The sequence below is a fragment of the Caloenas nicobarica genome, chromosome 19, assembly GCF_036013445.1.
Source record: "Caloenas nicobarica isolate bCalNic1 chromosome 19, bCalNic1.hap1, whole genome shotgun sequence".
Classification (NCBI taxonomy): Eukaryota; Metazoa; Chordata; class Aves; order Columbiformes; family Columbidae; genus Caloenas; species Caloenas nicobarica.
The window spans coordinates 7,001,951-7,017,164 of record NC_088263.1 but is presented as its reverse complement, the minus strand read 5'-3'; the positions used below and the strand labels follow the sequence as shown (position 1 = coordinate 7,017,164).

The window sequence follows — 15,214 nt, the reverse complement described above, 5'->3', positions numbered from 1 at the left end:
GAAATCAATGACTGAAGAGCAGCCCAGCTCATGATCTCCCCCAGGAAGGTGCAGGGGGTTAATCTAGAGCAGCGGGCGCCTCTGCACCGGTCACTGAGGACCGCGCAGAATGCGGACTAGCTGCTGTAGTGATTCACGAGCGAGCTGTGAGCGATGCTAAGCCACTTAAGTTCCATTAGAGCCATCGCTTGAAAGGTCTCAGGGTCCAGCTTAGTTCCTTCAGGGGCTTCTCAGTGCAATGAGAAAAGTGAGCCTGGGCAACAGGAGATTTCTCCCACCTGGTCTGTAACACTGGAAAGAATAAAGTCAGGGTCTCCATGCACCAGCTGGGCTGTGGGCCTGGTATTCAGCTGGATCACACCTTGCTGAGAAGCAGTTACTAACCACAAGTGCAACATGTTCAGAAACGGAATAAACAACCTGTGACAGCCACGGAACAAGAGATGCGACGAACAGTCATGAAATCTGCGCTGTAAGCAGCAGCTTCTTGTTTCTGCAGCCATTTTCCACAATCTGACGAGCACACAAACACTTGGAATATCCTCTACTGAGGACAAGAGTGTTGATTTCTGCGTGTCTGGGCACTTTCGCTAAAAGTTTCCATTTTAGCACTGTGCAAGCTCAGAGATTCCTTTGGGGAGCACTTCGCTCCCTGCTTTCTCTCTCCCTCCCAGCAGAGGATGCAGAGCTGCCCCTCTGCCAGAGTTATTATTGACTGGCCTAACGCGCAATTAAAGCCGCGTTTAAAAAACCGAATTAACATGAAGCTCACACGCCCCCGTTGCAAAGTGCAGGACGACAGCCTGGCAGACGAGAGCTCCAGCCGGCTGCAGCCCGGCCCCTGTCCCGCAGAGCAGCTTTGCTGCCGTGTCAGCAGCCGCGACCCGCGCTGGAGGGGACTGTCACCGAGCCACGCCGCCCCCGCCCCTCCCGGGCCTGCTCCGAGCCCCGGAGCCGCCGGCCCCGCAGGACACAGCCCCGGGGCTGCCGAGAGGGGCCGCCGGCTCCGTCCTCCTGGGAGAAGGGGGCAGCGGGGCCGCGGCCTTGCCCCTCCCGGCGGCCCCGCGCCCCGCCTCAGCCCCGCGGCCTAGCGGCGCCCCGCGGCCTCCTCCCGCCCCCGGCCCCGCCGGCCGGCGCCTACCTGCCGGACCCGGTGCAGAGCGTCGACGAAGCCCTCGGCCTTGATCCCCACGGGCGCTGCGCTCTGCCCCTGCGCCAGCTCCGCCATGGCCCGCGCCCCGCGCCCGCCGCCGCCGCGCCGTCCCGCCGCTCCGCCCGGGGACCCGCACCCGGAAAGGGAAAGAGCCCCCCACTTCCGCCGGAAGTGGAGCGGGGCGGGGGGGGCGGGGGAGACGCGGCGAGGCGGGGAGCGCGGGGGGGGCTCGCGCCGCACGTCACGGGCGCCGGCCCCGCCCCCGCGGGACCCCCCGCGCGCCACCGGAAGCGCGGGGCTGGGGGGCGATCGGCAACCGCGCGGGGAGCGGCCGCCCTGGCACCGCGTCCCGACGGTGTCTGCCCGTGCCACCCCTGACAGACAGTCCCTGCCTGTGTCACCCCTTCCCTGTCCCACCCCTGTCTGTGCCATCCCATCTGTCCCATGCCTGGTTGTCCCATTCATCTGTCTCATCTGTCTGTCTGATCCCTGCCCGGGCCATCCTGTCTGTCCCATCTCTGTCTGTCCCATCTCTGTCTGTCCTGTCCCTGCGTGTCCCATCCCCGCCAGCCCAGGCCATCCCCCCGTCCCCGCCGTGGTGGGACACAGAATCACAGGATGTCAGGGGTTGGAAGGGACCCCGAAAGCTCACCCAGTGCAACCCCCGCGCCGGAGCAGGAACACCCAGATGAGGTTACACAGGAAGGTGTCCAGGCGGGTTGGAATGTCTGCAGAGAAGGAGACTCCACAACCCCCCTGGGCAGCCTGGGCCAGGCTCTGCCACCCTCACCGGGAAGAAGTTTCTTCTCATATTTAGGGGGAACCTCCTGTGTTCCAGTTTGCACCCGTTGCCCCTTGTCCTATCATTGGTCCCCACCATTTAACACCCCCAGTGGAAACCCAGCATCCCGCGGTGCCCCTTTCCTGCCCGTCTCCATGCGCTGTGTCCCTGGCCCACGTGGCCATGGCTGGACACTGCCATGCTGTTGGTGACAAAGGTCCCAGACATGGGGTGCTGGGAACCGAAGCTGCAGGAGGTGCCGGACCCCCCAGCTCTGATCCAGCCCTTGGTCACGACCCTCCCACCACAGGGGACCAGCAGGAGACTCGGGGATGATGCAAGGACCAGTTAGGCCAGGATTAATGCAAACATGCAAAGCTTTTTCCTGGAGCAGGGCGCTGCCGCATGGTCCCTGCGCAGCCCTTCAGTCTGGAGTATCTGGGCGATGCCGATGCTTTCCGGGGGTGTCAGTGGTGGGAACTCAGGTCTGGTGATCACCCCCTCCAGCCTGACAGCACAGGGGGCCTTGGCCTAAACCCCTCTTCGCAGGTGCAGCTGTGTGAATGGTGAGATATTTATCTCCCAAATTGCACCTGCAACCAGCTCCTGGGTTTGCAAACTGAGCCTGGAATAATCCGGGTTTCACTGCTCCCAAATCCACTTTTCCAAAGCCACCAAGTATTTAATTCAAAATTTAAACTCTGCCCCAAGTTGTGCTGCGTTTCTTCTCAGCTGTTTCTCGCAGTTTCCAGTCTTATGCATCTCATCTGTGCCTACATGAGTAGGTGGGAATTACTGAGGCCGATGAAATTATCTGGTGGCTTTCCAAGAGCAGGGGACATGCTTCTTCACCAGGATGCGCAGTCTGCTGCCGGTCGCCTACGTTACACCAGTGGGCTTACTGATCACCAGCCTTTCCTCCTTTCAGGAGCTGGGATCATTTTCTTACGCAAAACACCCATTTATTTTAGGAGAAAGAAACATAGCCCACGGGGGAAGGATTTTAAGATGACCTGTATCACCACAGCCTCCCCATCATCTTCCAACCACAGCGGAGGGAATTTCTCCAGCCATGCCAAACACTTTGCTGGATTCGGGGACCTTTCCCCCTCCTAGCCCTGATCAGGAAGACCCAACAGGCTCAGCACCAGCAGGTCCCGGGTTGAGGGAATCCCCCTGACAACCCCCCTCAGCTCTTGGGGTACCCTGCCCTGAGCAAGATTCACTCCATGACCCTTCAGCCAACCTCAAAGTGACTGCAAAAAAAAAGGTGACCAAATCTGAAAGCTAAAGCCCCCAGCGCTGGGACACCAGCAGAGAGAAGCTGTAGCCTCCACTGCTGGACCCAGCTCGGGGCTGTGAGAGCCGAATTTTGGGAGCCTCAAGCCCCAGCAAGTGATGGAGGAGCCTCCTTGGCGCTGGGCAGGACTGGAACCAAGGGACCAGGCTGCTGGGAGGCTGCTGGACAGGCAGGGATGGCTGGGAGGGAGCCTGGCGAGAAGAAGACATAAGGCAGCAATTGAAAAGAAGGAAATTACAGGCCTTAAACACTCCCAGAAACAAATTTCTGATGTAAATCTTCCTTTCGAGAAAAAAAAAAAAAAAGGAGTGATTCTATGCCTCCATCTCCCGCCTCCCCCCGCCTGAGACACACACACCTTTACACACACACGCGCTGAAATTAGTTGTGACAGCTGAAATTCTCCTCTCGTCTGATGCTGTTTGACAGGGTACTTAAAAAAGGAGGAAAAAAAAAAAAGATAAGAAGAAGAAAAGGGAAAGTGGTTTGGTGTCGCATGGGGGAGGCGGAGGGGGGTGATGGGGTGGGGGGTTTCAAGTGATACAAGGCGCATAATTCCGGCTTCTTGGATTGCAAAAGCTCCTCTTACCTAAAGGGCCTGCTGCCTTTATTTTTATCCAAATGGCTCAATTACCGCAAAGCCCCACAGAGAAAATTATGGATGTTTGCCTCTATTTTTCTCCCCTTGTCTCGACAACTGTAGATATTTTGTTTTCCTTCTTTCCATCTCTTTTTTTTTTTTTTTTTCCCTTTTGGTGGTGGTGGGTGCCGGGGGTAGAAGGTGCCTGGGTACCAGGACATGGGATGGCTGGCGAGATGCAGGGGACCCAGGGCGAGGGACAGGGCGCTGGCATGTGGTGGCCCTGCCATCATCACACAACTTGGTCCTCTCGCCGTCTCCCCCGTGTCACCTCACTCCTTTGGCTCCTCATGTCCCCCTCGTCCCTGTGTCCCCCAGCCTTCTCCCTTCCTCCCACCCTCTCTCCCTCTCTTCCCCCCACCTCCCTCCTCTCCTTCCCCCTGCTCTCCTCCCTGTCACCCCCTCCCTGTGCCTCTCAAAGCCACCATAATAGCAGCTTGTTTGGCACTTCACTTGGTCTCAATGAGAAAATTCCCCCCTCTCCTTCTTTTTGCCTTCGTTATTTCCAAACCCTGCAATAGCTCCTTTGCTCAGGGCTGCGGGAAGTGCCCATTTTTCAACATTTTTCTTTGGCTTATGTTTGTCATCCTCTGAATTACCGCACCGGGGAGTCCAGTCAGCCCGACACCGGGCCCTGCTATTCATGCCTCTCCTGCTCCTTGAGATCATGTAGGGAGAAATTAGTTATTTATTTCGAGCACCACTGCAATGCACTTCCCCGCAGAAGTGTTTGTTTTGATCCCCTGCTGGAAAAGGCGGCTATGCGGGGAGCACCGGCACGGCGGCAGCGCCGGGGCCAGCAGGAGATGTGGTGAGGACAGGGCAGGGTGTGGGCGGCCCTGGGGGGTCCCAGGAGAGGTTTGAGCTTGAAGACCCCCCCAGCGAACAAGTGGCTGGTGGGCAGGGTCTCACCATGCTGAGATGTTTCTCAAGGCTCCTCCTGGAGTGGGTGCTGAGAGCTTCCAGATGTTGTCGTCCCATCAGGAAACATGGTTGTTTGTGGGTTTATCCCTAGGTCAGGCTCACGTGGCGAGATGGAGGTGTTTAAACGACATGTAGATGAGGTTCTTAGGGACATGGTTTAGTGCCAGTGTTACGTTAACTGTGGATCTCTTCCAACCACAATGATTCTACGATTCTACGATTCAATGACATGGTCCCCAGCCCCTCTCGCCCATTGCTGTCCTGCCCACCCCTTCGCAGAGCAGTGCCAGCCCTGCCTGGGCAGCTGGTGGGCATGGGCAGTGAGGACCAGGAAACATTCACCAGCTTAGAGAGAGTCCCAGATGATGGGAAACAGTCTCGGGAAAACCCATCCTTGGAAGTCATAACCCACCTCCCCTCCTTCCTGTGCCCAGGGCAGCGAGTCTCATCACTGAGCCCACCGATGCTGCTGCAGACTGGGCTGGCACGTCCACGGCTCCATCCCTGTCCTGTCGGCAGGGATGCTGGCAGTGCCCATGAGCCCTTCTCCTTGCGGGGATGGCGTGGGCAGGCGTGGGCAGCACCGGCACTGGCTGCCGGGGAAGGGGCTCAGGGATCTGTGTCTTTAAAGAAAGAAGAGGAGCAGCAGGAGGAAGAAAATGCAAAATTGGCCCAGTGGGTAGACCTGCTATTTAAGTGCAGTTGAGAAGCAAGCGGGAGGAATTACAGGAGAAATGATAGTGCCCTGACAGCTGCCATTTCCCACCGCCAGCCTTCCCTAATGGAGTCCTAATGTAGTGGTGGGCTCTTTGCTGACAACCCAGCCCAAGACAGGACTCGTCTTTGTGCTGGTGACAGATGGGACAGTCCAGCAACAAACCTGTAATCCTTCTATTTCTGCCATCACTGGCTCAGTTTAACCCCTTCCTTCCCTGGCACCCGTTTGCTGCCCAGGTGTGTGGGGTCCCACCTGTCCTGGGGTCCCCCATCGCTCCGCTGCATTGTGCCAGGTCTGGCATCAAAGCGAGGAAGAGGAGGCAGCTTTCTGCAGCTTGTGACACATTGCTCGGCTGCTGCTGGCCAGGGCAGTGCGGCAGAGGCTCAGCCCGCTCACCAAACCGAGCCGGAGCAGGTGACAGCGCGGCTCCCTGCGGGGAAACTGAAAAGCCGGATCCCGCTCTGCCCGCGTGACATTTAAGCAGGCAGGTGAGTGCGGGCAGGTGAGCGCAGGCAGGTGTGCTCTGCGGCACGACGCCCATCGGGAGGGCTCTGGGCTGCCTGCCCGGAACAGCGCCCGCCGGGAGCCTCCTGCTACTGCTGCCTGCCGGCTCTGGCACTGAACCTCCTTGCCTGCCTCAAATTAGCCCCAAACCAGGTAGGAGTAGACAGTTTTAAGCTAAAAGGTGTGACAGTTCCACCCCCCCAAGACCAGGCTGCCTTGACTACACGCAGCTCCGCTTCTGCTTCCTGGGGTGCCGGGGGTGGCAGCAGGAAAAACTGCCAGAATTTTCCTGCAGAAAAATAAATGCAGCTACTCCACATGCTTATCTCTCTGCTTGCAGGGGGAAGCCGGGCGTGCTGGGGGCCCCTCTGTGGCAGAGGGATGGGCAGAGGGATGCTCTCATCCCTGGGATGCGAATGCAGGGATTAACCACCTGCTGATCTCTTCTCCCCCATCCCACAACCAGAATGGACCCAGGGGATCCTTGTGGACAGATTTTTGGATTGTTTTCTGTTAGGCAAAGGTTCAAACCCCTCTGCCTCCTTTCTAGTATGGAGCATCTCTCATTTTGACCTGATCTGCCCTCCAGCATGTTTCTGGGTCTTTATCCCCTCTGGTGAAACCCGCCGGCATCCCTCCAAACTGCAAGGGAGCTCTCACCCGTCAGCACGGGGCAGCCAAGACTTCTCAGCCTTCAGCACCTAGAGCCATCATCCCAGAGCAAAAAGTCACCAGCCCAGTGGGGTGTCAGCACCCTCCTCGTCCACCTCCCGAGCTCCCATCCCAGCTGCAGCGCCTCTGCCTGCTCTCCTGCTGGGACAGGCATGAGCAGGCAGGACAGAGTGCTCCAGGCAGTTCTGCTGGGTCCGTCTGTTCATCCATCCCTCTACAAAGCAGGTTCCTGAGCTAAGCCCCACTCCCGGCCCTGCCAGCATCCTCTCCGGCCAATCCGGACCTACCCGAGACCATGGGGAATAGAAACACCCCCATCTCCCATCCCTGCCCCAGCAACCCCTGGGGAGCAGCTGAGACCCCGGGGCCGATCCTGGTGGATGCTGAGGGTCCCCGTCACTCTCTGCTCGGCGGGGAGCCCCAGCCCCCGACAGCTTTAGACCCTCCTTGGCAGGAAAGCGCAATGCGGCGTGCGCAGGTCCTTGGCACAATTAGCCAACAAGTGGCTGTTTTGTGAGGGATTGTTGCTGATGTGTTTTAAGTGGCTTTCTGAGTGGAAAATGTGAGGTGCTGGAGAGGCTGGCAGACAAAGAGGGGGATGCATTAGGTTTTATTGGTCTGCTTCGCACACATCTGACATCACTCCACGGAGCAAGTTCTGCCTGGCTTTGGGGGAGAATGAAAAATAAAGCAAGAAAAAGGGGCTGAGGGTACAGGGCGGGGGGAGAGGATGAGCAATTCAAGCAGGCAAGTGGGGGCTTAATAGCAGTAGACACTGGAGCAAACTGTGTCAACCAGATGGGACCCGGGAGCCGCGGGAGGAGAGGGGAATTAGCCAACCCGCTCTTTGTTCCAGCAGAAAGCACGGCCCTCTCCCCTCCAGGAGCTGCCTACGTGTGACATAATACAGCCCCTTTCAGTCGCTAAGCTGGCCAAGGACAAAAGTCACCGATAAATAGCAAGAGGGTGAGGCTGAATGCAAAAGGCAGAGTTGCCAGGAGCCCCTGCTTTCTCCTAGCACTGTCTGCGCTGCCGTGCATCTGCCCTGGGGCGCTGGCCGCCGGCGTGGGGACCCGCCGTGGGTCCCCAGTGTGGGCATGGTGGTGGTGGGACTGGGAATGATGCTGGGGCTGGGGGCAATGCAGGGGAACAGGAGGGGTTTTGGAGTTGCGGTGCCTTCAGCAGGGGCAGCTGCAGCCTGCACAGTGTTCAAGAGTTGTCATATCCCCGTTTTCTCTGCCTTGATTCCCTCAGCCAAGCCGTAAGACCAAGAGCCCTTGGGCATCCCCAGCGTGCATAGGAATGGCTGGAGGTGCCATCCCAGCCGCCCACCACTTGGGCTTCTTAAGCCAATATGCATCTTTTGCCTTCACTTCCAAACACTTATAAAAACATGCCCAGCACCAAAATCAAATGGTTCCAAAATTACTCGCCCAGCCCTGAATGCTGGGGAGCCAGAGGCAAACCTGCGAAGTGCTCTCCCTCATGGTCATCAGCATCCCTCGGTTCCTCTGGTGTTCATCCAGAGCCTGGGGAGCACCCTGCACCCCCACCCACTGCCGCCCCCTGCCCAGGGCAGCCCCACGCCTGCTGGGTGGGGGGACTGAGGGCTGAACCCCCCCAGCTCCTCAGTTTTGGACCCAAAGGCACCCTGGTCATCGCACCCTGCACAGAGATCGAGACCCACAAACATTTGCTGAAAGGAGAAGACCCCGAACCCCCCCGGTGTGAGCTGGCACCCCCGGTTTGAGCTGACACCCCTGGTTTGGGGTCTCCCTCCCCTCCCACCCCCAGCAGGGACCCAGCCTGGCCAAGCACTAAACCAGCCGTGGGGCTGTGCAAACAAGTGGGACCTCCCATCCTCCCCCCGCCAGAGGGGTTTTCCTTGCTCCTGCAGAAATATTGATCCAGATAAACCAGGGAGACACATTAGGTGCCCCGGGGGGGTCAGGAGATCAGCGGCTCAGCTGGCCACCCCCCAACCCATGCCCATGGGGTCCGGGATGGGCAAGGGGAGCACTGGGGGCCCTGGGAAGCCCCTTACACTGCCAAGGGGGCTGCGGCCAAAGTGCTTTTGCCAAGGGGAGGTAAAACAAATCGATGAGGGGCCGCCGTGACACGCTGACCCTGGTGCTGGGCTGTGGTTTTAACGTGTGACAGTAAATCTGGGTGGGGGGCTTGGAGGCAGATGGCTGGAGGGGGGAGGTGAGACAGGGCACTTGGTGGTGGGATGAGGGGAGGGCAAGAGCTCCCAAACTGAGAGGAGACCAGCAGACCCCCCAGGAAGGGAGAGGAGGTGGGAGAAGGCAGGTCAGACACTGATAAAAGGATGGATGATGCCTCTGCCATATCTGGGATGCTCCTTATAGCTGAGCATCACTCCCGAGCGGTCCTTCCTGCCGCTGTATATGCACTGGTCTGGCTGGGAGGGCTGCAGGGTACTGGGGCAGAGGCACCTTGAGCCTTTCTACAAACCCATTTCCATCCAGCCGAGGCAAAGCATCCCCTCCAAACAGAGGTCTCAGTTTCCAGCCCTCGGTTCCTTACTCCCACCTCCCATCTCTCACAGAGGTAGAGGGCAGGAAGGCACCAACGGCCACGGATCTGGTTACCTGCGGCCAACAAAACCTACCTGTCCCCTCCTGGCTGCTCCCCCTGCTCCCTCTCTGGGGAGGACAAACCAACAGGACACCCCTGTCCCTCCCCAAGCATCACCGGGTCACTGCCCACCGCGATTGAGTGACCAGATGGACGTGGGGCTCCCACCGCAGCCTCCTCTGTGGGTCCCTTGTCTCCCCCCCAGAGCCGGCTGAGCTTTGACGCTCTGTCCCCCCGGGGCAGCCTTTTGTTAGGGACATGCAGAAGGGCCCCTGTGTCCCTCTGATCCCCGCCGGCCCCATGGCAGCACATCCCTGACCGGAGCATAAAGCTGGCTTTCAGGGATCTGGCGTTGGGAAACTCCTGGGGAAGAAGCAAGGGAGGTTCTTGTTAAACGGGGAGACAAAGGCACCTTGTTAAGGGGTTTACAAAGGCGAGCATCTCCCCCCTTGCCTGGGAAGCTGGCGGCTGGTGACTCCCAACCTCACCGGGGGGATGGTTTTCCCTCGGAAAGATGGAAATGCTTAATAGCCACGTTGTGCCGCAGCCCTGCGACCTGTGTGCTCCCGTGAACCTACTCAGAGCCGCACCTCCAAAGGAAAACCGGGACCAAATGCTCATCATTGGGTGTCCCATGGTTTTCCCATGAGTGTGCTGCTGGCAACATTGTCCCTGCTGGGACAAACCCCATCCTTGGCACTGTCAGACCATTGCCAGCACCCATGGACCGCTGCCTGCCCAAAATTACATGATATTTGGTAGAACAAGAGGATTTTCTGTCTCTCCTTTGGGTGAGGTGGGTTGGAGTCCCCTCCCGCACACCCCACAGGTGGGGAGATTGAGCCCCAGGAGGGGACATGATGGGGACAAAGTCCCACAGGGCACAGCCACACAAGACCTCTCTGGTTTTCTATCACCCCTTTTGCTCACAAGGACGCAGTCATCCCTTTCTCCACCCAATAAAATAAAGTTTAAGCAAAAAACCAGCAGCCCCACAGCTGCTCTGTACCCCTGGGAATTTCCTCTTAACATCCATCTATCCTTACTGCCTTTTGCAGGTAAAAAATCCCTGCCCTGAACAAGGTCAGTGGGATCTTTGGCACAACCTTTGTGGGATCTGATGGCAGCTCAGACTCCCCAGGCCCCCGGACGCCCCATTTTGCAGACCACATGCTGTGGCCACATCCAAGCCCCTGGGACACGTTGCCCAAACCTGCGCATTGTTCTGAGTTTTTCCCGGCAATGCTTGCACTAAAATCCACATGTATATTAAACCTTAAACCCGGTAATTACCTCTAACTCCAGAGAAATGGGAAAATGGATCTTGCCATAGTGATGCAGCAGGCTGCGGTAGCTGGTGTTGCCTGGTCAGGCTTTTAAAACATGGGACCCCTTGGGCACGGAGAAGGTTTACCTGGGTGTGATGGAAGACCTGTCCCTGCCAGCAAAACCAGCCAAGCCCTGTGCGGTGAACCCTGATGGGCAGCAAACGCGTCGCCAAAAAACCAAATTAACAGCAAGGAGCTTTCCCCACTGCTTTTCCCTGTGACACGTGATTGCCTCCCACCTACACTTGAAGGTCGCACTCTGAGGGGTCCACATCCCACTTGGCATCATCCCCACATCCTCCTCCTCCTCTTCTACCTGGGGAAATGCCATTCTCAGGCAGGCGAGGCTGGAGGACATGTCACCGTCTCTGTTTTAAGCCAGCAAAAGTGGGCTGCTGCAACTGCCCGTGCTGCCACCCTGCACGCTGGTCCTTCACCCTGTGGCTCTGCACCCCACAGGGCCAGGCTGGAGGCAACTTTCCCCTTATCGGGACCAGCAATAAATTAGACTGCTGCAGCTTTAAAGCAGCATACCTGCTCCTAGGCTGGCTGCAGGGCTGGTGGCAGCGGGGAGAGCCGGAGGACACCTGCGGAGATCCTGTACAGCTGGGGAAGATTAGCCTTTTCCACTAGACAAGACCCATTACCATGTTCCAATATACCATCACTTCCGCTAGGAAAGCCTGCAGATGAGATATCGATTGCGGTGACCCCGGACGAGCCCTTCCCCGGAGCCTGGGAGGGTGGCAGAGCAGCCCCGCGGCACGGCCCAGGGTGCAAAGAGGGGGTGCAGCTGCCCAAAAGCATCCCCAGGGACCCCCAGCCCCAGGAGGAGGCTGGAGCTCGAGTGATATGTGACGCTGCGGGGGGATGCACGGGAAAGATTCAAAGCCCAAAAGTGACCCAGGTTCCTTCCTGGGGTCCCTCTGAGCTCTTCCCAGCCCCAGCTCTGCCCCAGGGATGGGGAGCCCCCAGCCCACACTTCTGTCCTTACAGCCATGGGTGAGTGTTCCAGAAACACCTTGAAAGCCCGAAACGTTATCCCCAAAATGCCGCTGCCAGGGGGTTACCAGGTGATTCAGGAGCTGCTCACACCGTGCCGCTCGCCCGCTGCTTTTCCCTCCCACTGCCATGTGAGGCTGGCAGCCCCAGCCCCTGAAATACCTCCCCGAGACACACCGGGGGTGGGAGGATGCTTGGAAACTTCAAAGGGGGCAATGAGAAACCACCAAATCACAAAAACTGGAAGGGCTGATGGTAATTAAAGTAGTAAAGTAATTAAACATGTGGTGTTTGATTCAGAGCATCCCATCACTGCAGCGTCTGGTTGCTGGGTCTCCTCTATCCTGCAACCCCACGATTTTCAAGAGTTTTTTTTATTCCTGCAAGACTTGCACTGGGTTCAACTTGGCTTTTCAAATGCACCAAGCTCTGCTTTCCCAGCACGATGCACTTTCAGCCCCGTCGCAGGCAGCAGTTGCAAGCTGACGTGTGTCGCTCCTCCAGGGCTGACCACAGTTCACCACTGGCTGCGAGAGCATCCCCGCGCTGCCCGAGGAGCTGCCGCGGCGCGCAGCACCCTGCTCTCAGCCAAAAACCTCCCTGTGCATCCCAGCAGGTGCAGCGAGCCATGGGCAACCAGGGCAACCTCGGCTCCTGGCTCCAAAGTGGAGGAGACTTGAGGCTTTGGAGTTAAATGGTGTTCTCCAGCGAATGATTTAAGCACCCCAGGGAGAGGTGGCTCAGCAGGTCGGATGAGCCCTCCCTGACAATGTCTGGCATTTCTCAAGCTTTTGGGCACAAGATGCTTCTGCTGTGACACCTTTTTTTTTTTTTTTTCCATTTTTGTCCCAAAAGAGATATCAGCTCCTTGTTGCACTGAGTGCTTTTGAGCTTTGCTTTGCCAGCAAGACCCGTGCCACGGCCAAGCCGCGTCAGTGCCGAGGACAGGCAGGCAGGGAGGTGATGCTGATGGCTCACAGGGCTGCCTCTTGTCCCCGGTGCAGGGGAGGGCAGCAGCACTGTTCCCATCTTGGTTTTTGGCTATTCTCCCCAGGAGATGGCTCCTGACGAGGTTTCGAGCCCTTTCCCCCTAAATGGGAGGGGGTTGCACACCCCACAGACCACCCCCATGGGGCTCCAGGATGCAAGACACACGGGACCCCCACGTGAAGCTGCACTTTCTGCATGGACCGGCTGCCAAAAGCAATGGGACACAGAGAACGGGGTGGCCCCACGCAGCATCCCCCCCTCTCCTGCACTCTGTGGGGGTCGGATAGGCTCTGCCAGCCCAGAAAACCATTTCTGGCCCCTTGTCTGACAGCCCTCTGCTGCTTTCTCCTCCCAAGATGGTCACTGCCAGTAATAGCAGGGAAAGTCACATCCAAGCTGGGAAAATAACATGTTATTTTCCCAGCTGTGATGTCAGAACTTGTCACGCTCGCTGGCTCGGCAGCGGGGTGGGCAGGGCAAGCCTGGACGTTCCCAAATGGCCACCAGGCCGAGCTGTCCCCCCGGGGGCTGCAAAAACATTCTCCTTTTTGGTGACGGCTCTGCTTTTGCTCCCCAAATGTGTTCCAAAGCAGCACATCCCTGCCATGGGTGTGGGGCTGGCTGGTGCTGGGCACTGCGGGATGCAGCATGGTGAGCGCATCACTCCCAGCCACACGGAGCATCTCTGCTCCTGGGGACACCCACCACGGGGACATCCCACCCAGGTCCTTCTCCACCCTTGGCAGTGCAGAGCAGCAGCATATCCCAGGTGTCCGCATGGGTTAGGAAGTGTCCCTTCTGTTCCCTTCCCTTTTGCTTCCACCGTAGTGTCCCTGCATCCCGGCCGAGCGCCGCAGCCTGAGCCCCAGGGATGGAAGGACCTGCAACCCCCCCATGTACGACGGGAGAGAAATCCGCTGCTGAGCCCGGAGTGAGCGCTCCTCTCCTCGTACAACACCGTCAGAGGATATTTCCCCTGTTTTTTCCTTTTCAAGCAGCCCCAAGTCTTCTCTTAAAATGCACTGAAACAAAGAAGAGGAAAGCTCAAATCCCCTTAACCCATCTCTGCTGCCCAGCTTGCCCCTCTGGACCGGCACCAATGTCCCCCTGCTCCCCACCTTCCCAAAGAGGTACCGGCAAACCCCACCATGTCCTTCAGAGGCACTTAATCCATTACAAATTTCACAAAGCCCGGCTCGGGGAAGCGCTGGGCCAGAAGAGCAAACAAACAAGGCAGGAATAAAGCCCGGCTCTCAATGAGCGGACCCAGCGCGTGGCTGGGTTTTATTTCTTCCCCCACTTCTCCTCCGGCCGACCACCTTTTTTTTTTTTTTTTTTTTTTTAAATGATTGCATTTCACTTGCTGGCCCGTAACAAAGCCATCACCTCATCCATGACTCCAGGGAGACGAGTTACAATTACAAATTACCACCACAATTAGTGCTAGTTCTTCAGAAAAATTAGAAAGGGGAGCGGGAGGCTCGTGTGCAATTGATTGCTATTCATCCTGCTTTACGGTGACCTTGCTCTGGAGACGATGATATTCCTTCAGCCTGGAAACCAGATTAAAAAAAAAATTAATTGTAAATTAACAGTAATAACACACATTTCCTTTCAATTAATTTAAACAGAATGAGTGGGCGTGAAGAGCAGGCGTTTGTTAAGGCCTGTACAGTTTAATTATTTTTTTTTTTTCCATGAGATAATGTAATTAATTTATCTTAGAGGGGTGGGGGGACATGGCGGATTGGGGAGAACAAAGCAGTTAACAGGCAATGGAAAAATTAAGAGCCCATTATGTAAATGTGGCATGTTTTACAGCCCTGGAGTTGGAGCGGGGGGCCTGGGGAGGAATACAGTGGAGTCTGAGAAATAAGTAAAATAACGAGGCCGGCTGTGCTGGGAAAGGCTGTAATTAGGTAGGGCTGGTACTGGGGGGGCTGGTTGCACCCCGGTGGTTGGCGGGGGCTCAGGGGGAGCCCTCGGTGCACCCCAAGAGCTCAAGCCAGGAAGGGAAAGAGCCCTGGGGGTGCTGGGGGCTTTTCCCCCACAACCAGGGAGGGTCCCCCCTGACCCCACAGACCTCAGCGAGTTGATGTTGATGAAGCCGGTGGCGTCGGCGGGTTCGTAGTCCCCTTGCACGTTCATGCTGCAGAGAGAAAGGCACTATCATCACCGGGACGGGGGGGTCGCGGAGGGGCTTGGGGCAGCTTTTTGGGAAGGGAGAGGATGCAGGTGGTGCTGGAGCCGGCTGCTCCCCCGCACCAGTGCCCGCTGCCACCCCTCCTCAGCTGTGGGGTCTCGGGGCAGGGTCCCCACCAGTCCCCAGGGAAGGGACATGTGGCTTCAGGAGCAGCAGAGCCCCAGGGCCACCCCGCTGGCTGTCCCTGGTGTCCCCAGGCCCTGCTAGAGACACAGCCCCAAATTCCCCTCCGTGGTCCCTCGTATGCATCAGCATCCTTCTTCCCTGCACTCGTGCAGCAAGCAGGGATGCTCGCCCTGTCCCAGAGCCGTCCCCTGGGTACAGCTGTCCCACGCCAGGCAGGGGACAGTGCCCTGAGCAGGGGACATTGCCAGAAGGCACCCCCAGCACCACCGGAGCGT

The 15,214-nt window shown here is 57.8% G+C and overlaps 2 protein-coding genes across 4 annotated transcripts in view; both read right to left on the bottom strand.

The window, feature by feature from the left end:
* The window catches only part of FUBP3 (far upstream element binding protein 3), a 37,880-nt gene extending 36,601 nt beyond the window's left edge, over positions 1–1,279 (bottom strand). For all 3 annotated transcript variants that reach the window (XM_065648269.1, XM_065648271.1, XM_065648270.1), the window contains exon 1: positions 1,142–1,279. In XM_065648269.1, coding sequence (XP_065504341.1) covers positions 1,142–1,228 — 87 coding nt within the window. In that variant the 5' untranslated portion in view covers positions 1,229–1,279. The remainder of the gene's footprint in view (positions 1–1,141) is intronic.
* A 12,699-nt stretch (positions 1,280–13,978) lies between these two features.
* LOC135996664 (argininosuccinate synthase) overlaps positions 13,979–15,214 on the bottom strand; it is a 57,256-nt gene continuing 56,020 nt past the window's right edge. Inside the window, exons 15-16 of the mRNA XM_065648833.1 lie at positions 14,694–14,759; positions 13,979–14,163 (exon numbers count right to left, since the gene is read on the bottom strand). Of these exons, the coding sequence (XP_065504905.1) occupies positions 14,109–14,163; positions 14,694–14,759 (121 nt within the window). The 3' untranslated portion in view covers positions 13,979–14,108. The remainder of the gene's footprint in view (positions 14,164–14,693; positions 14,760–15,214) is intronic.